This window comes from Platalea leucorodia (assembly GCF_965183815.1).
Source record: "Platalea leucorodia genome assembly, chromosome: Z".
NCBI classification, from domain to species: Eukaryota; Metazoa; Chordata; class Aves; order Pelecaniformes; family Threskiornithidae; genus Platalea; species Platalea leucorodia.
Window position 1 is genome coordinate 31,852,693 of NC_138858.1, and position 19,640 is coordinate 31,872,332.

Here is a 19,640-nt window from a genome sequence, read left to right on the forward strand (position 1 = left end):
CCCTTTGCAGCCAGTTCAGGCTCTAGGTCACCCTCTTTTCTGTAGATGCTCTGCCCCCTTTTCCATGCAGGCTTAGCATTCCTTTTGTTATTAAAGGGAGGCCAGGGCTTGATGTTACCCTGGAGAGAGGGGAGGAGGGTGGTCAGCACCCCCTGCTGTGATTTCAAGACAGAAGGCTTTTTCTTCTTTTGCTCCCAGCCTGGAAAGGTTCAGTTAATCTTAAACTAATAATAATTTGTTACGCTGATAATAGGATAACCAGAGCCCAGTCCAAATATAAGCAGTTTAGTCTTCCTTTATCTATGAAATATCGCAGCTTGTACAGTCTGACACCTTCTGCCAAACCCTAATCACTCAAACGCTTGATTGCTACCTCTTTCTGCTCTTTAGCCCCTCCAATATCTGCCAGCTGTCACTGTCAACTATCCTATCTCCACAAAACAAGCACAGAAATCACCTCCTTCGTCAGCCTAACAACATTATGCAACTGAATCACCTCCGTGGTTCTCCTTCTCTAATCACATCAAGATCGATATCTTTTTTTCCTTCAAGACCTCAGCTCTCTCCACACTCGCCTACATTTCTTACCGAGTTTGGTTTAGCATCCCATGCCAGCTGTTTTGGCAGTAACGTCAGCATGTTTATTTCTTCCATAGTAGTTTCCCAATCCTTTCCCATGCTAACATCTCTCCTACACACAGTCCTCAGATAATTCATGTTCAGGCTACCTATATTACACCAGCAATCATTTAACACCACAAACCAAAGATACAGTCATTTTGATTCAGTAATTTTGATAAACATTCTCTTAGTTGAGAAATCATGTGACCTGGCAATATTTTATCATGGCTTACTCTCTGTATATATAATGCTTTCAGAAAGCTTTGGTCAGTAAAAAAAGAGTGTGTATGTGATAAGAGCTGGTAGTTCCAGGCAGAGGGACAAGCGTGATCACCACCAAGGACTGCTGAATGCAGGAGGCATGGTTTCATAAGCTGTCTGTCCTTCCACCTGACCACAGCTGACTGCTAGGAGACTTTGCCAGGCTCTGTGTGTATTTATGGCAGCCTTGCCTTTTACATTTAAGGGTGGACTGCAGTAAAGCCTTTGACACCATTTCCCACAGCACTCTCCTAGAGAAGCTGGCTGCTCACGGCTTGGACAGGCATACTCTTCGCTGGGTAAAAAACTGGCTGGATGGCCAGGCCCAAAGAGTGGTGGTGAATGGAGTCAAATCCAGTTGGCAGCCAGGTGCAAGTGGTGCTACCCAGGGCCCAGTATTGGGGCCAGTTCCCTTTAATATCTTTATCAGTGATTGGGATGAGGGCATTGAGTGCACCCTCGGTAAGTTTGCAGGTGACACCAAGTTGGGTGGGAGTGTTGATCTGCTGGAGGGTAGGAAGGCCCTGCAGGGGGACCTGGACAGGCTGGATCGATGGGCCGAGGCCAGTTGTATGAGGTTCAACAAGGCTCAGTGCTGGGTCCTGCACTTGGGTCACAACAACCCCATGCAACGCTACAGGCTGGGGGAGGAGTGGCTGGAGAGCTGCCTGGCTGAAAAGGACCTGGGGGTGTTGGTTGACAGCCGCCTGAACATGAGCCAGCAGTGTGCCCAGGTGGCCAAGAGGGCCAATGGCATCCTGGCCTGTATCAGGAATAGTGTGGCCAGCAGGACCAGGGGGGTGATAGTGCCCCTGTACTTGGCACTGGTGAGGCCGCACCTCGAGTACTGTGTTCAGTTTTGGTACCCTCACTACAAGAATATTGAGATGCTGGAGCGTGTCCAGAGAAGGGCAATGAAGCTGGTGAAGGGTCTAGAGAACAAGTCTTACAAGGAGGGGCTGAGAGAACTGAGGTTGTTTAACCTGGAGAAGAGGAGGCTGAGGGGAGACCTTATCGCTCTCTACAACTACCTGAAAGGAGGTTGCAGTGAGGTGGGGGTTGGTCTCTTCTGCCTAGTAACAAGCGATAGGACGAGAGGAAATGGCCTCAAGCTGCACCAGGGGAAGTTTAGATTGGATATTAGGAAAATTTATTCACTGAAAGGGCAGTCAGGCACTGTAACAGGCTGCCCAGGGAAGTGGTTGAGTCTCCATCCCTGGAGGTATTTAAAAGACGTGTAGATGTGGTGCTTAGGGACATGGTTTAGGGGTGGACCAGGCAGCGTTAGGTTAACGGTTGGATGTGATGATCTTAAAGGTCTTTTCCAACCTAAATGATTCTATGCTTCTATGCTTCTATGATTTGTGCAGTTTATTTAAATAAGAACTACACTTTGGAGACTTGTTTCCCACATCTTGTATGTTCTACAATAATAATAAATAGTCAATAGGTAGATATATTGTATCTTCTTCAAAAGCAGCCGTGTTCCAATTGAGAAATCAGTGAAGAAATTCTCTGGTGGTGAAAGGGGTGAAATAACTTTGAAATCAATGGAGTTGAAATGCAGCAGCAGAGAACACAGTCACTAACTTCAGTTTTGAGATTACTGAGAAAAAGGCATTTTGAAAAGCATGTGTAGCCAGCCTCTTGTTTAAACCATTGCTAGTTTCTACAAGCCTAATAGTAAAAGCCAAGACACAGCTAACTCCTGAACGGTTAAATAATTCTTTATGACGTGATTGGACAGCATTTAAGCATAATCTCTTCCTAATCATGAATCACTGTTATTCTCTAAAGTACGGATGTTCCAGGCAGATTCTCATTTCACTTCACACCAAATATTTCATGTAGCAGTCTACCTATGAACATATTTTGTGCTTCCTCAAGCACTTGAAGTGGAAGCTAAGCTTGGACTTAGTGAAAGCTGAGCTGACAAACTAGATCTGAACAGAAGTGACTCTTCTTGCCACCTGGAATAAACTGTTTTCTCAGATGTATGAATGGAAACCTGAAAGCTCTCTTAAGAGTATTCTAAAATGCTTAAATGCTAAACAAGAAATAATGTAAGTAGTATTTTTAGAAGTACAGTCTACATTTTTTCTTATTTCTTAAGGAGAAATGAGAGAGGCTTAGATTTGATTTTGAAATGTAAAATGTGGAGAAAAGCAGTAAGATGATTAGGGAGAAGTACTGTACAAAGCTGCAGGTATAGCATAAAGATTCCATACATTGACAGAAAGTTGTGAAAATAATATTTCAGCCTGATGAGCTGAGCAAAAGCTGCTATGGTTGTAATTCATAATAGTAGTTATGGATAACCCAAACTAAATGATATGAGTAAAGATTAAATGTATGTAGTAGGAAGTACTGTAGAAAGTGAACTTTCAATGTACAAGACCAATCTGTTTTTAAGCCACAGTTATGACAGGCCATGACAATATTCCTTTGCACATAATCTCCAATAATTTCAATGAATATAATATTAAAAAATAATCTGATGGACTGATCGATGAACTATTCCAGAGATCATTGTTTTGTCTATAGACTTGAACATCCATGACTAAAACATAACATAGTACTGGAATAATGAAAAATTCTTCATGAATAACAAACTCAAAATAGCTTTCCAAGACTCTTTAATACAAAGAATCCTGCTCTTGTCCCATGTATTTTACCAGGTACAAGAAAAACCTTAGAGGCTGTTAATCTTTAAGGGCTTCTTCTCATCTGACTGCTGGCTTACTGTCTGATTCCTAAGTACTAACATGTCTCATGCATTTAAAATGGATACAAAAAACCAGATACAAACTATTAATGGAAATCTTCTCATTTTGATTACATGGTATGCCTTGTTATTTAGTATTTCGTAGGGTTGGCAGTTTCAAGCAGCTATTCTTCCTCATTCACTAGGCTATCCATTATACCTAATTTTCTGCATTGCCATATTCTCTAATGGACTGAATGGAAGTTCAGTGCAACTGGCAAAACAGACTTCAAAAGCCTCCGTAGGCCTGCAGTGGGCATATGAAGAATTGTCTTTTACTTTCTATTGAGTGGCACAGGAAAAGGACAAAAGGCCAAAGTCATAAGCTACAGCAACGAAAGTTCAAATTAGATATTAAGGGAAAAAAATCACAATGAGAGTGGTACAACACTGGCACAAGTTGTCCAGAGAGGCTTCGTCTCTGCTATGATCAACAAAATCTGTTTGGATTGCCGTTTGTCTCCATCTGGTTTACATCTCTAACTATATAAGAAATCATAGAATCATATGTAGTCTTGCTTATCACAGTCACTGTCATATGCATATCTGTCTGGACCGTATAGCTTAGTGTCATCCATCAATGCACACACAATTGCTACACAGTTTATTTTTTTCACAGTGGGGCTCTGGAAGGTAACTCAGGCCTACAGAGTTAGGAGGGAAAATAAGCCTGTGAAAGAACCAGACCTACCAATCCAGTTTATATGTATCAGGGTATAAGAAAATCCAGCATAAAGACATCTTTCAGCTCACGGCCTCCCAGGTTTCTCAGACAGAAGCTGTGCAGCAACGTAGCACATAACTCCCTCCAGTGTGGGGAGGAAGAAGGGAGACGTGAGCAGTGTCACTGCTGACAAGTTACTCTGAAACTTTGTCTTAAAGTAAGTCTACAATTCAGTTATCAGTCCTCATTGGCACCACTGGAGTCACCTACCTTTCCTTGGCAGAGTTTCTAGGCTCACAGCTTCATGGGGTGTGTGAATATACTAATTGTGCTACAATTGCCATGTGAATTTCTCCACTGGATTAAGCAGCCCCATCTGCCAGGTTTCATTCCTGGCCACTTTTTTCTGCCTTCTCCATTGTAAAGGCACACAATGAATTTCTCCGAATTGAGGAACTGCCCCAGCATAGTGTTTTGCCCAGCTGGGTCAGGTCACCAGTCTGGTTCACTGCATAAAAGCCCACACGGGATCAGGAAGCTGAAGAAGGGATGGCAGCAACTTTTCTGTCACCAGTGCACACTTAAATACACTTCAGAAATTACCCCATAATTTTTATTTGCCATGCTTTTGACTTCTCCAGCCCTACAAAACAGTCCTAGAGAATCCTCCCAGCAAAAGAAAATGAGAATATCACCACACAAACTCGCTGACTTTCCACTTCAAAAATGCCCTCCAAAATGAAATATATCTGTTTCTTAGTTGTGCAAGTTAACTGACCAGTCCATACGTTCCTACTTCCCTTTAGCACACACTAACCACACAGATTACTGACCCGGTCATAAGTTAAGCACACAAGCATGTAAATAAAAAGATTACAAAAAGTGACAAGCTACCGCAACAACCGACCCTCTCCCCCCAACTACTACAACAGCAGGCTATAGCCACCACATGCTTAGTGCAAGGCAGATTGTTAGGAAACAAAAAATCAGTTACAATAACTAGCAGTGAAAGCTGGGAGATAAAAGCTTTACAAGATCCAGCAGTATATAAGGAATTGGGGGCCCGTAAAAAATCAAGTCACACAACAAAGGGACTGCTCTGATATGGTGAAAGGTTCTGACCATCCATGTTGCAGGCTCAGGACCTGGAGAGCATATTCAAACTTCCTATTATTTCTGTAGTTGCTGCAGGCTATGTGAAGCTCAGCTGTAGCCAACATCTGCCCAACAGCACAATCATAGAGAAGCCACAAATGAATTTCATATTTGAACAAACATTGGCAGTAACTGCCCCAGAACACTGGGGAGTTTGAGGTCCTCTGACACATCTGAACTTTCTGGTTGGCCCAGTAGTTGAGGTCAATAAAAAATGTGGACAGTAGTCCAAGTCTAGTACAAGTACAGTGCAGATATATTATAAAATCTGCCTTCCTTCTTTCGTTCCCTCCACCCATTCCTGATTTTGCTTTCTCTGATCTTCAGTCAGGACAGAACTTTGTTTTTCTGAGTGTAGGTGGAGTCAAATGACTTTTGGGGAGGGGAGGAGGGGATTCTTATAAAATCTGATGGCTTACGCATCCTGAATGAGACAGATTTGGTTTGTTCAACTAGACTGTGCCTACAAGGAACAATGAGTAAGATGACCTGGTGGTTTGCAGCACAACTCAAGAACTTACGTACAGCTAGAAGGTGAAGGAAGAGCTTCATATCCCATACAAGCCTGGGTTACCCGAATAAGGTAATTTCTTTATGGTGTGCTTTATTTTTGTTACTTCAAACTGGCTGCTCAGAGCATTCAGCCCCTCTTTTCCATCCTGATAGGAATTTACTGCTTTGTCAGTAAATTGTGTTATAGATCATGTTCATTAGACTGGCTTTTACTAAAATGATGTTAATGAAGTTAGAAAGGAGAATTTTATTAAGAAGTCTTCTTGAATTTGCATCTGAAGAGCAGTAGCTAGCACAGCTCTGTTTTATTTGAAGCTGTGGCGGTATGAGAGCATCAGCAGAGCCAGTCTGAGTGTTAGATGAAGACCAGAAGTGTGACAAACATAGTAAGTACCTGTTCGCTGTCTGTCTACAAAGGCACATGTGTGAAGGAAGCTTCAGCATAAATTACAATTTATTTCCATGTTTCTTTCCCTCTTTCTTCTAATACAACAACTAAAACAAGATTATATTTGTTAATCTGGTGCCAATTTATTAAAGATCTGTGTTGTGTTTAGTTTTATGTAGTTGATTTTGCTGAATAGTTCCTACTTCAAGGTAGTCTAGTTGGTGGTCCTGTCCCAATATCAGCCTTTGGTAAAAGTAGTTTTGCCTTTGTGTACATCAAGTGTGTTTTTCTTCTTTTTCTTTTTTTTTGGGTAAGTCCAAATCCAAGCTAAAGTGCCATGCTTGTACTGGAAGCCCAAACCAAACCCCCACTAACTAGTCACGTTTCTTCATCTAAGCATGAAAAATCTCAATACTTGCCTTTTTTGTCTTCTTGGGGAACCAGTTTCTGCAAAGTGCTAAGTACCACCAGCTCACAGGGAGTCCACCTGAGCTCTAAGGGAGAGTGAATACAGTTATTTGGGGAGCTTTATGTATGAGTTGCATGAAAACAAGACGACTAGGATTCATGGCAACAACAGTCTTTTCTTGATTCCACCACCAACTTGTTCTGCAAAGTGCAGCAAATATATTAAACTCATTTGCTCTTCTGTAAAAAGCAAATTAGAACATGGAACACAAGAGAACCAAGTAACGCAAGTATCAGTCTTCACAAGTTTATATGGCACCCTAAAATGCAAGCAGTCAGACAAACTTTATATAATTTATTTTTATTATTGTCTGATAAACCTTCTGAATCATTGACCTGAATAAAAGCAGAAATAGCTTGGAGAACTTGTAGACCATGAATAGAGGAACACCCCCAGTGCCGCAGAAAGTTCCTTTGTAGTTATCCAGCTGCAAAGATAAAGGTTGCACTTTTGCCTGCATATTCTTGCTGACAAATTTTGCCGAAAGGGGAATGATAGTATTGGCAGAGCTGTCTGCTCTTGCTGATGCACACACCAAGCACAGACGACAGCATTGTGGCTTTCCTGATTGAAGCCCCTGTCTCATAGGGCATCCATTCCAGCTGCCATGGGAAAGCTTTGAGTTAGGAGGCAGTGGGATGCTAGGCAGAATGATAATGCTTCCAAGGCATGGGTTTACATTCTTTAAGAGATCTTGTGTGTGGCCATGCACAACAGAAAGGGCTGTTTCCCTACAGGTTTTTCCTCCTTTCTTTTAAAAGTTTAGTTTCAGGGGCAAGAACAGAAAGTGAAGACATGAAAACCTTACCATTTACCATTACTCAATAGCTAAAAGCAAAAAGAGATCCTGGGTGTTTTCTTAGCTTAGTTTTTTCTCAATTACATGCTTGTAGTAAACTTTCACTTGCAAGTGAAGGAGAGAAGAAAGCAGAGCATGATGTCAGGATCAACATGTCCACCCATTGCAACATCTGCACTTTCTGCTACTCTGTTCAGGCATTCCAGCAATTCCCTACAGTATGTAGCTGCACTGCTTTCAAATCTGTAGGGCTCCTGGGAGATAACTACCTCATTAATTAATCACACAACTGAAATAGTAATTTCATTTTGGAGTTGCATGCAACACTGTGATCATTAAAAGAAACTGGAGGCTGTATTTTGAGCTGTGACATAAAAGATGTATTTGTGGTCAGGAAAAAGACAATTCATTTAAGTCTTGTGAGCGGTAGGACCTGATTTATACTCCTCCTAGAGCAGAGTTTGCCTAATGAAGGTGAAGGGTGCTGGATGGTGTCAGGAAGTAGTAGATTTTATCATGCCCCTTTTAGTCTGTGTGCTGCCTGGTAAGTAGCAGGATTTCTTGTGTCTGTTTTGCGGCAGAAATCATAATCCCTCGCCCAGGCATGTCCATGCAGAGTGCAGTAATATCAGTGTCACTCTGCCTAGGCAGGCTCATTTAGCCTAAGTATTGCATCCTTTTTTATGTTCTTCAGTGCCTCAGAACAAATTATGACCATGCCACTTGAGCCCAGCAATATAAGAAGACATGTCTACAGCTTCATCTAGTTTCTGTATTTTCTTAGAGTATCTGAGGACTAATACAAGTATTAACATTTTCAACCTTTCGACCTCATAGAATTCATGATCTTTGAAAGTATTAGCTGCATTTGACAACTGAGAAAACAGACGCACAGCAAGATCAAACAATTTGCTCAAGGTCGCCCAGAAACTTGTGGAATGAAAACCAGATTCCTTCATATAGGCCTCAACCACAAGGCATTCCTCCCTCTCTTGTGGCCAAGTTTTAAGATTTTCAGGATGTTGTCTGAGACCTCGTGCAACTGATTAATCTGTCTGGCTATGTCTGTCATGCAAATGTGTCCAGTGCCACATGTTAGTCCAAAGTTTGAGCCAGACACATGGCAGCAGAATGATTTTGCTTCTGATCCCTACAAGGCTCTGACAGCTTCTTTCCCCCACCCTGCTGCAGTGTTTTAGGTCCTCCTGAGATCATGTACCTCAGTGGGGCAAATCATGGGACTAGTGACTGCTGCTTTGTACTGGATGGCTTCTAGTAGTATGGATTCCCTTAACCCTCATCTTTCCCTGCTGCACCCAGGGAAGGTAAATGTAAGTATAGTACATTAACTATCTTTAGCTCACATTCTCCCTCTTAGAACAAAACTGCTTCATGTGCCATGTCTTTTTTGGTGTCCTGCATTTTGTACTACATGCGCACTCAGAATTTAGTGTCCATGAAGAAACAAGAAAAGAGTAGGAATGTGCCCTCCCTCAGCCAGATCCTATGTCCTCCGTGAACTGCATGATGATTCCAAATTTGTCACAAAGCTTCTAAGGAGAAATACGCTTTTTCAGTTATGTGTTTAATAAGATGTGCTTGCCTGTTAAGATGCCTTTTCAAGGAAGCATGTGCCATATTTTGGCAAAAATGCTTTGCAGTGCTGGAGCTGTGAATATTAACAAATGCTCAGATGTTGAGGACCCTAAAATTCTCATGCAGTGTCCTTGCAAGTTACTCACGCTATAAAAACAGCTATATTGGTTCAGACCACAAGGGGATGTTTAAGATTAAGACTAGACTAAGAATAAAGTGATACTTCCCAGTTTCTGACTACTTGCAGCTTGGAGACTTCCTGAGCCAGGGACCATTTTTAAGTGTTTGGTAATCCTCAATAGTTTTGTACAGGACAGATTTATCTAATAATTCCATGTAAAGTTTTAGTATCCATAGTATTATGTGGCAGGGAGCTCCAAAGTTTCACAGTGTACAGGTAGTGTTCAGATGTCCAGTACCATATCTAATACTGGTTCCCTAATACACTCCTCAGAGACCAGAGTAACCCCCAGTGCCATGCTGAATACCATTTTTGAGATTACACACATCCTGTTTACACAGGGAGAAGACCTATTGCCACTAGCATTACTAAGAAATTATTGTTATGGTTCTGAATTTGAGTATTGCTTACAACAACAGCAAGACACAGTGTTAAGTTTATACATTCCTGCTCTTTAGTCGAAGTTGCCACTTCACGTGGGATTTTAGAGACAAAGCACAAACAGAAGAAGCAGGTTTGCAGCATTCCTGGAACTTATGCAATATTAAATAGACAGTATCAAGGCTGAGAGAATCCCATAGTCAATACCTCCAAATTGAATTCTTTTGTTTTAAAATGTCATTTTGGTATTTGCCAAGTGGAAGGTGAAATCTTTCTTTGAGAGGCTGCCATTTCAGGAATGGAAAGTCCACTAGGTTCAGACTTCCAGATAAGTGAAGTAGCTTCAATTTATTTCCATTTATGTGGATACCCAGAAGATTGAAACTGACAGACTTCCTGCCCTTTTAAGGTTAGGAATGTTTTCTTTTTTTCTACCTCTTATTCTGTTTCTCTAGTGAAACCACTCATAGGAGCAACTTGGCAAATAATTATGCTTTATCCATACACACAATTATGACAAGAGGCTGATGGGTACAAACAGCAGCCTTGATGGCTTTGAAGTTTGTGAAGTTTATTGCAATGCCCAGAGAACATTAGAAAGTATGGTATCCTGTCAGGCATTTGATCTTCTAATTGTTTACTGTAATGTATTGGTTTGAAAAGTGGGTGGGATAAGGTTCTTGAAGTTACTAGAATGGGTAGGATCCTGGGTGGGCCTGTCTTTGAAAATCTTAGTGTCTGCATCATCTCTTTTCCCATCGTCTTCTCTCCTATTTTCATATCTGCATGCTTCTTTTTTCTACCCTCCTTACCTGAATATTTTCCTTTTCTTCAGTTTTTTGCTTTCTTTGTTTTCCTTTCTACTCTGCCTTCTGTCTCCTGGGGCGTCTGTTTCCCAGGTAATATTTTCAATCAAACCACTGAAACACATACAGTATTTTCACTTGGTAATTACTTGTGTAAGCCATTCCTAGAATCTTTTAATTAATTTCTTTAACACTGGGCCTTCTGCTAATTTGCAGATCTTTTAAAAATCCTCACCACCATCACTGCCACCCCAGCAAAAAAATCTGAGAGAAGATCTGCGAATTAGAAAAGATGCAGGCCAAAGACAGCAATCCACCAGATGGTGGCTATGGATGGGTTGTGGTAGTGTCAGCCTTCATGGTGATGGGCCTCACTGCTGCCGTCCTCAAGACTTTTGGTCTGTTCTTTGTTGAAATCCAGCAGCACTTTGATGAACTTGCAAGCACGACTTCCTGGATCACATCAGTAACTATTGCCATCTTTCATTTAGGAGGTAGGTAGAAGTGCTCCTCTAGCACTTTATTTTAATGTCTTACCTACTCAAGAAATTTTGAAGAGCTTCCTTAAAAAAAGACAAAAACTGGAAAGATGTAAGAACAATACTTCCTTCTTCCGTCTCTACAGAAAATTGGCATTTGCTTCCTCTCATAAAAATGTATCCATGCCTGAGACATGGAATGGGTTAATGAATGAGGACTCTGTATATACACAGGAATCTGATTGCCTTAAAGAACTCCATGTACCTAGACTCATGATTCAGTTTTCCTACAGGCTTTGAATCAAACTCGTTGGAGATAATCCTAAGAACTGCAGAGCTTGTTGGATCAGGCTCTTAAACAAGTTTGTGCAAGTTCACTGATCTCACAGTGACTGTCACTTTTTCAAAGTACTTTAAGACGTAAGGACTATGACCTTGCCTAACAGATAAGCCATCTATTACCAAAATGGTGACTCTCAGTCTCGCTTTCCCCCCACCTCTCCTTTTTGTCTTCACCAAGATCCCCCTTTCTTCCATGTATTGCCAGTTCTGGCTGTCCTTTTTCCCCCTTAGAATGATTCCAAGTCTTTGATCTAACAGAAAACTCACCGAGTTAAAAAGAAAAAAAAATTTCAGTTCACTCACAGAGAGCATAAGGAAGACAAGATGATGCAAACAGAGAGTAAGGGAAGAGAGAGTGAACTATCCCAGTCAAAGTCAATGAGCTATGGGATCAGGTCAAATACCATATCTCACCAAACGAAGGAGGGAAAAGTATCAAACATACTGCATTTGACTCTTAACTTAGTTGTTTACAGAGTCCTTTGTGCCCTTGTAAACTGGATGGTCCTTTGCCCCTATGGTGAGGATTCCAAACGTGCAGGCAGGAACTGTACAGAATTTGTAAGTCTGCTCTACATATTCTCATGTAGATACATAGTTGCAATAGGTAACTACCCTTACGTAATAAATGCTACCATAATTTTGTTTGTGAAGACACTTCATTGCATAGACACTATATAATTATATGCATCCTACTCAGTCCACACCTATTTGTATTATTGCTTGTAATTGCAGTACTTCCAAAGATCATGAGCAACTGATCTTTCTTTGAAAAATGTATTCAGAAGAACAAAACAGTAATTCAAAGTCAAAGTAAAAAGATAAAGCAAAAGTCATGAGTTGAAAATATTTTATCTGTTCTATAAACTGCTATCCTTGATTTGCAGTATTAGAGCTTGTTTCATTCTGATAGAAATAATTAATTGAAAGATCAATGAAAAACCTGCTTTTCCACCTACTTCACAGACTACGGAAATGAATAAATGGGAATATATCAATTTGGCTTACAAATTAGACTTATCACTGACCTATTGTGATAATATTTTGTCATTCAGGCATATGAACTTAATGAGACAAAAGGAAGCCAACGTAGGAGAATAAAAGAACTCAAAGTCCTGTGTTAGGCTTTTTGGGTTTGTTTGGTTTTGGTTTTTTTTTTTTTTTTTTGAATATATATTTACATTATATAGGAATGTATCAAGGATAGAGCATATCAAGTAATAATATTAAGTATAAACCAGCAAAACTGTATTTGTGTAGCCAGGTGTGAGGCTGGCCTACTTCAAAGAAGGCAGCTATAACTTTCAGCAGAAATTGTTTTGCATCCTTTGAAATCCTATGAAAATAATCGTCTTTCAGTGAATACAGCTTGATGGCCAAATGTGCCAAAACCCTTATGTATAGCAGTTCATAATGTCTCGGGTCACTAGGTAATTTTCCTTATCTTCTCCTGCCTTTGCTTCATTTATAGGGACCAGAAGACTTTCTGCTGAAGATCATCTGAGCCTCCAGTTCTTTGATCATCTTTCCTGGCCTGGCTTAGTCTTTCTTAATATGTTTCTCTGGGTAACCTTCAGTGTCATTTGGCTCAGTATGAAGGATGATCAGTGAATTATTAATTTTTCCCATTTGGATCCTTTCAACAGCAGCTCTGTGTCTTGTGTGGAAGGAGAGCACGTGCTTCTACTTTTGGGGTTTGCACCAGTGACAAGCTGTTCAATTTACCACAGCAAGAATTCTCCTCATCACACACATAGGCCTTCTCTTGGTACTGATGTATATCTCCCATCACCTTTCTCTTTGCACTGTGTTTATCATCCCTTTCCATTGCTTTTAAGTTTTCTGTGTATTGCCCTTTATCCTTTCAGACTCTGGACCCTGGCTATCTTCTCCGTTTCCAGTTCTGTGGCTAGCTTCTTTCTTCCTCCTGCTCCCCCATATTCAATTTCTGCCTATTTATTCTCCTCTATTAAAAAAAACTGCTTTTTGGTAGTATTTCTCCACCAGCTGCCGATCTTTCTCTTGTCTTTAAGCACTTCCATGGATCTCTCTTGTTATCCTGAGTCTAGTTTTTTCTTTTTTTGTTCATCATATATGTATGACTCTCCAACTGTATATGCTTTATCCTGCCTCATCCCTTCCACTACATCTTACAGACCATGACTGAATTCCAGTATCATTTTTACATGCTTATCAAATCATTGTAATTTTGCTGTAAATGCTGATGAGACATTTGAGGTTTGTAGGACTTCTGCCAGCTACCTGCTGTCAGACAGTGTACATCCTGCAGATTTTTCAGCCATTAATATCTCTCTGCCACGTTTATCTCACTTGTCCCAGCTGCCAAATGCTCTTCTTTCTTATCTTACTTAGGTGAATGTATAACAACCTGCCCCTGCAAACTACTATAAAACTTCCCTTGCTGACTGCCCTCTTTTCATTGTCTCCCCACTTATTTCAGTTTATAAACGTGGTCCTCGTTAACCGAATTTCATTTTATCCCTGAACTCCGATTTCCAGAGCGTCAGTAAATTGTAGGGAGCTGACTCCCTGTTTGCAGTGTGAAACCCCACTGAGGACTGGTGGTGTCAGGTGTTACTTGGGATCCCTCTAGTGGCCATGGTTATTTAAAAAAAATCCTGTACTTGGGGTTTGAAACTGTTCCTACAGAACAGAATGTGTTTCCATGATGGGTATGGCCTTGATCTTAACTCTGTGATGCTGATGGAAAAACAGTCAGGCGGTATAACTGATCCTTAATTAAGCAAAAATATCCCTAACATTTCAGGTGCTTTCAGACAGTGACTGGAGACCAGTGCTTTGGTTTTGGGAATTGCTGCACCAAGTCAGATCTGTACCTGGTGCAACTTTGCCCTCATGTGTTGAAGAGTTTCTGCAGTCTGCTGAGAGAAACTACGACTGAAATAAAAATTTAAGAAATGAACTGCAAATTTATGGGAAAAATATTACCTCAAAATAAACCTCAATTTTTGGTCCTTTATAAAACATTTGCAATTCCATGAACAGATGATTTTACAAAGCTCTAGAAGATAAAGATTAGTTTTCTCCAGAAAGTTTTCATGCCAGCCATATCAATAATACACTTGCAAGAATACAATTTTTATAGCTTAACCTAGAGAATCTATGGCTGTGGTTTCTCTTTCTGCTAAAAGGCTACATGAATTTCTGTCATGTTGTTAGTTGCATCCTTACATGAAATTCAGTAGAACTGTTTCGCAAGGAAGGCACTGAAATGCTCTTTCCCTTTAAAAAAGTCCACATATTTTTAATATATTTTAAAATCTATGCTGCAAGGACAGTCATTTCCCTATCAGCAAGGATCCAATTTTAAAATCTCAATTGGCCGCCCTGTCCAGCAGAATTCAGGCTGTTTGAGACAGGCATTATAAGGGTATTTCTCCTCCAAATGCTTTATTTGATTGTTTGGTCTGTTGGACAGCTTAATGTTCCTAATGTATTTATCTTTCTCCTATTTTGCTGCTGATCCAGCCCCTGTTGCCAGCTCACTATGTGTACGGTACACCCATCGGGCAGTTGTGATCACTGGAGGACTCCTGGCTTTTTCAGGAATGGCACTGGGATTTCTTGGACTCAGCATGGTCTGGATGTATGCAACAACTGGCTTCCTGCAAGGTATGACTTTATGGCTTTATGGATTTCTTTCACCAGCAACTCAGCCCTTATTTGAGGGTGATAATGGTAGAGTTTTAAAATCTGATTTCTATTTTGATTTTATGAGCAACTAGAACCAGCAACCCTCTTTAAAGGTCAGTTCCCTCATGTCCCACTCTGGAAGTTAGAATGTGTGCTAGAAACCTGCAATGACAAAGAAGGTGAATAATTAGATGATAGTAATTTTCACCTGCAAATTATATGCAACCAAAAAATGAAAAGTGGTTTATTTTTTTGCTCAGAGCCAAGAGCTCTGTGAAGGTTTAAAGAACCTAAAGGGTGCTGAAGTACAAGGACGTAGACATCCCAAATTTTGTACTTGCTATCAAATAATCTTATATTTTGAACACAGGCCCGGGCTTTCAGTTGATTCCAATCCTTTGCTTTACTCCAGGTGAAAACAGGCCAGAAAGTTGTCTCCAACAGCTAGCAGGTTTTCCTGGAACAGGAAGCGATGCTGGCAGGGAATAAAATAAACCATTCCCAGTTCCATGCTGGATGCCTGAGAAAATGTCTGGAATTTGAGCCCTTTGGCAGTCCTGGGCTGCCAAATAGTTTTTAGGGAGCCATTAAAATCACTGTAAGTTAGAGCAGGTTTGAAGCCTGCTCAAAGCAGTCAGGCAAGAAAATGAAGAACAAATAGAGGTAATACACCAGCTTTCTTCATGTCCTCCCTCACTTTCTACCCCAAACACAGCTCAGCTTAACCCAGCAATCTGATCTAGTATCAGCCTTGATTAGGACAGCATGGACACTCTGAGATCTGTCTGGTTTCTACCACACAGCCATGTGATTTCTCACCCAGTGACAAACTGTCAAACCAACATTTTTTTTTTTTTTCACAGTGATGATATAATAGTGTATACTTCATACTTTTTTGTTTGAACATACAACAACAACATTCTTACAGAACATATGCCACAAATATACTCTTACACATAGTGTGGCTGAGCTCATGCTTCTGCTAGGAACAAAAATGTTTTTCTTTTGCCAGTTTTTAACTAACTTTGCAAATCTCGGACTACTGACTGCTTTATTTTCCACCTTCACAAAATACCTCAATAGTGTCTAATTGGTGCTATTTGTATTGGTGTTTTTCAGGACTTGGGATTTCCTTTTCATGGACACCAGCCATTAGCATTGTTAGTCATTATTTCTCCAAGAAAAGAGCTTTGGCCAATGCTATTGCCAGTGCTGGAGAATGTGCCTTTGCATTCACGTTTGGGCCATTTTTCCAGTGGTTGATTAGTCAATATGGATGGAAAGGTGCCCTCTTGATCATAGGCGGCATCCAACTCAATATTTGTGTCTGTGGAGTACTGATGCGACCCCTGGCAAGCAGCTGCCTCCTTGAGGCTAACCATTCTGAAACTGAGACACCACCTGGCAATGGTGCATCTAGGACAGACAAAGAAGATGAGTCTCCCATCACACACAAAACCTTCAACTGGATGCTTGTGAAGCGGCCAGAGTTTGTACTTTATGCTGTTTTTGGTATATTAGCTGCTATGAGTTTTTTTGTTCCTCCGTTATTTTTAGTTCCACTTAGCTACAGCCTGGGCATAGATGAGTCGTGGACTGCATCCCTCCTGTCCATTTTGGCTATGGTGGACTTTGCAGGCAGACTGCTATGTGGCTGGTATGCCAATCTGCACGTTACCAAAACTATTCATTTGCTGACAATGACAATTACACTGATCAGTACTTCCCTGATGCTGTTGCCACTGGCTAACAATTACCTGTCCTTGGCAATATTCACTGGCTTCTATGGATTCTTCTTTGGCACAACGGTTGCTGTTCACATTACAGTGCTAGCAGATGTTGTAGGCATGCCAGATTTTGACAGTGCTCTAGGGCTTTTCATGCTCATTCGAAGCACTGGAGGTTTTGTGGGGCCTCCTCTTGCTGGTAAGTTAAGATGATACTTTGCCAAATATAGTTTACAAGAAGAAAGGGGAATGGTAACCCGAACTAAAAAACTTGGATCTGGACCCAAATTTCCCCCTTTTTTAGCTCAGGGGTATCTAGACCAAGAAGTATATAAAAACAGAGAGTCAGTTTAATTAATTCCTCTCCAAAATATCTTGCTCCCTCTCTTCTGTGTGGTTTTAGAGATACCCGTTCAACATGAAAGCAGGGAAGAATGGCAGGGATTGCATGGTGGTGTTCCTGCTTTGTGAATCCCACAGAATCCCACCTGATGGACTCCCACTGTCTTGCTACGAAAGTGTACCTTTGGGACAAGCAGCAGATCCATACTTTCAGTGAAGAAACTGAAATTTGACACTAGTGATGTTGCATAAATGCTGGTATTGTTGGGAGGATTTCTACAGAAGGTCAAAATGAACAGCTTGAAACATTTGGCTACGTGAACCTCAAGGAAATATTCACAGAGATGCCTGCTGTTTTCAGACAGCATTTGAGCTAACCACTATAATAAATGGGGGAGGCAACACATAAAAACAGTGGGAAGAGAGAGCAGACAGTGAGACAGCACACAGATTTATGGGCTGGCAGTGAGACAAAGTCATCTTGGAAAAACGCAAGACAAACAAGCTGCAAGTTGTAGGGACTTTACAAGGTGACATGGCAGAAAAATGACCATTGTGGCTTGTAAAATGCAGATCTCAGTCCTCATCCAAAGACCACTGCTCACACACTACAGTGACTTTTGTGGTGATGACACCACTAATAGGTTACAAATGGGTCAGATTGAATACTGGAACATTTTAATTCACTTTTGAAAATACAGGAATCAGGAAGATTTACAGAGAATTTGAGTCAGAACAGTATCAAAAGTATGTTGGGAAGATCTGAATAAAATACAAAGATAACGAGACACTTACATAGTGGCTGGTCACTAGTGCTGATTACCTGGAGATCAGTGTGACCCCTTTGTGTACATACAGTAAGCTAAAAAGAAGGTATGGAAGAGGAGGGAACACTAAGCGCTTCTGGAGCTCTCCTACTTTAACAGCAAAATCTAAAAGGTCTGGATTCAGAGTTCCTTTGCCTAACAGGGCTGATGTTAGATTGGAACGACGGCTAGGGAGTACACTAAATGTGGACAAACTTTCCAATGGGAGACCAAGCAAGCAGCCTTCATCAGCCCACAAATGAACCTGCCCTTGTACCCACAGAGCAGCCGATACTACCACATATACTGCTGCAGTACTGCTACTATACTACTGTTTTTTCAGTACAGTACATAATGGCATTAGGTATTTTGGTTGTCTTAAAGCTACCTAAAAACCAGGGTCTTTTTGTTAACATCTGTGACTCTTTGTAAATGATGAGCAAGAAAGCCCATAACACTGCAGGCAACGTGTCCAGCTGTGTCTCCAGCAGAGGCCTCTCCTTTCCTTATTTAAACTCTCTTGTGCTGTACAGTTATGGTCCAAATTCAGCAACTAATGGCAGCTATGCCACAGAATGTGGGGCGACTCAGATACAAAGCTGCATGATTTGTTTTTTGTCTGCCATTACCTTCATTGTCTGCCATGTTTTAGGTTGGAAAGTGCTTCAAACTGCATAGCATTTTGTTTTACTAGCAATTCACATATGCAAAGTAAACGAGATGTGAGTTTTGTTTCAAATTTTAAAATGCTATAATGGGGTGATGTTCCATGCACTCATGATGTAGAAAGCTGCAAGACAGGTATGTAGCCAGCATACTCCCTTTCGGAGAGTATATGTTGACACTGCTGAGCTAATTCACGTTAGCCTGCTTTCTATCAATCACATTGCTGTCATTTGTTTCTTTCTAGGTCTGATTGTGGACATGGCTGGTGATTACAGAGCAGGCTTCTACATGGCAGGAGCCACTCTTGTCCTGTCAGCTGGATTTTTAGTTACTTTAGATCAATTCCAACAGAGAAAAGAAAGAGGAAGCCAGACTAACACTAAACCAGAAAAGTCAACACTACCCTACCCTTCCCTCCATCCCCTGAAACTTCAAAACAGAAGGTATCGAGAACATGATGTAGTGGTGTGACCACATTGGACATCTTACAGCATTTCAGGACATATGGAAGTGTTTTATTTTCTCCAGACTCAATACTAGTAGGATTTATAAAATGATGGAAGTTTTGGATAGGAATGTTTGAAACTGAGGAAGAAAGTCATTAGTTTAAAAGCAAACTAGACCAGTAACCATTTTCACATTATTTTGATGTTGAAGATTCATTTTGACTATACAAGTCTTCAACACAGTCCCACAGGGCCGTGATAAGCAAACTAGGGAAACTGTGGTCTAAATGAAATTACCATGAAGCTTGTGGGCAGCAAAAAGAAACCCTCCCCCCAAATACAGACTGCAGCCATCACTATCAAATAGGAAGAGGCATCAGCTCACAGGCGTTTAGCTGGGGGAAGTAGTGTTCAGTATTTTCAGTAAACAAGCTGGATGTGAAAGCAAGAGTACATTAATATAGTTTTGAGCTAAAGGGTTTGCAGGTACTCTACAGAGCAAGGCTGGAATCTGATAAATAAATAAGCCTGACAAATGGGGTAAGTTACATGAATAATA

General features: G+C 40.9%; 1 protein-coding gene across 1 annotated transcript; it reads left to right on the plus strand.

The window, feature by feature from the left end:
* Positions 1-10,890: 10,890 nt before the first annotated feature.
* Positions 10,891-19,106, plus strand: LOC309602096 (monocarboxylate transporter 13-like; the record flags this gene model as incomplete). The annotated part of the gene is made up of 4 exons (XM_082335401.1): positions 10,891-11,092; positions 14,930-15,073; positions 16,214-17,020; positions 18,880-19,106. 4 exons carry the CDS (start codon positions 10,891-10,893, stop codon positions 19,104-19,106), a joined length of 1,380 nt encoding a protein of 459 aa, XP_082191527.1.
* Between the last annotated feature and the right edge of the window lie 534 nt (positions 19,107-19,640).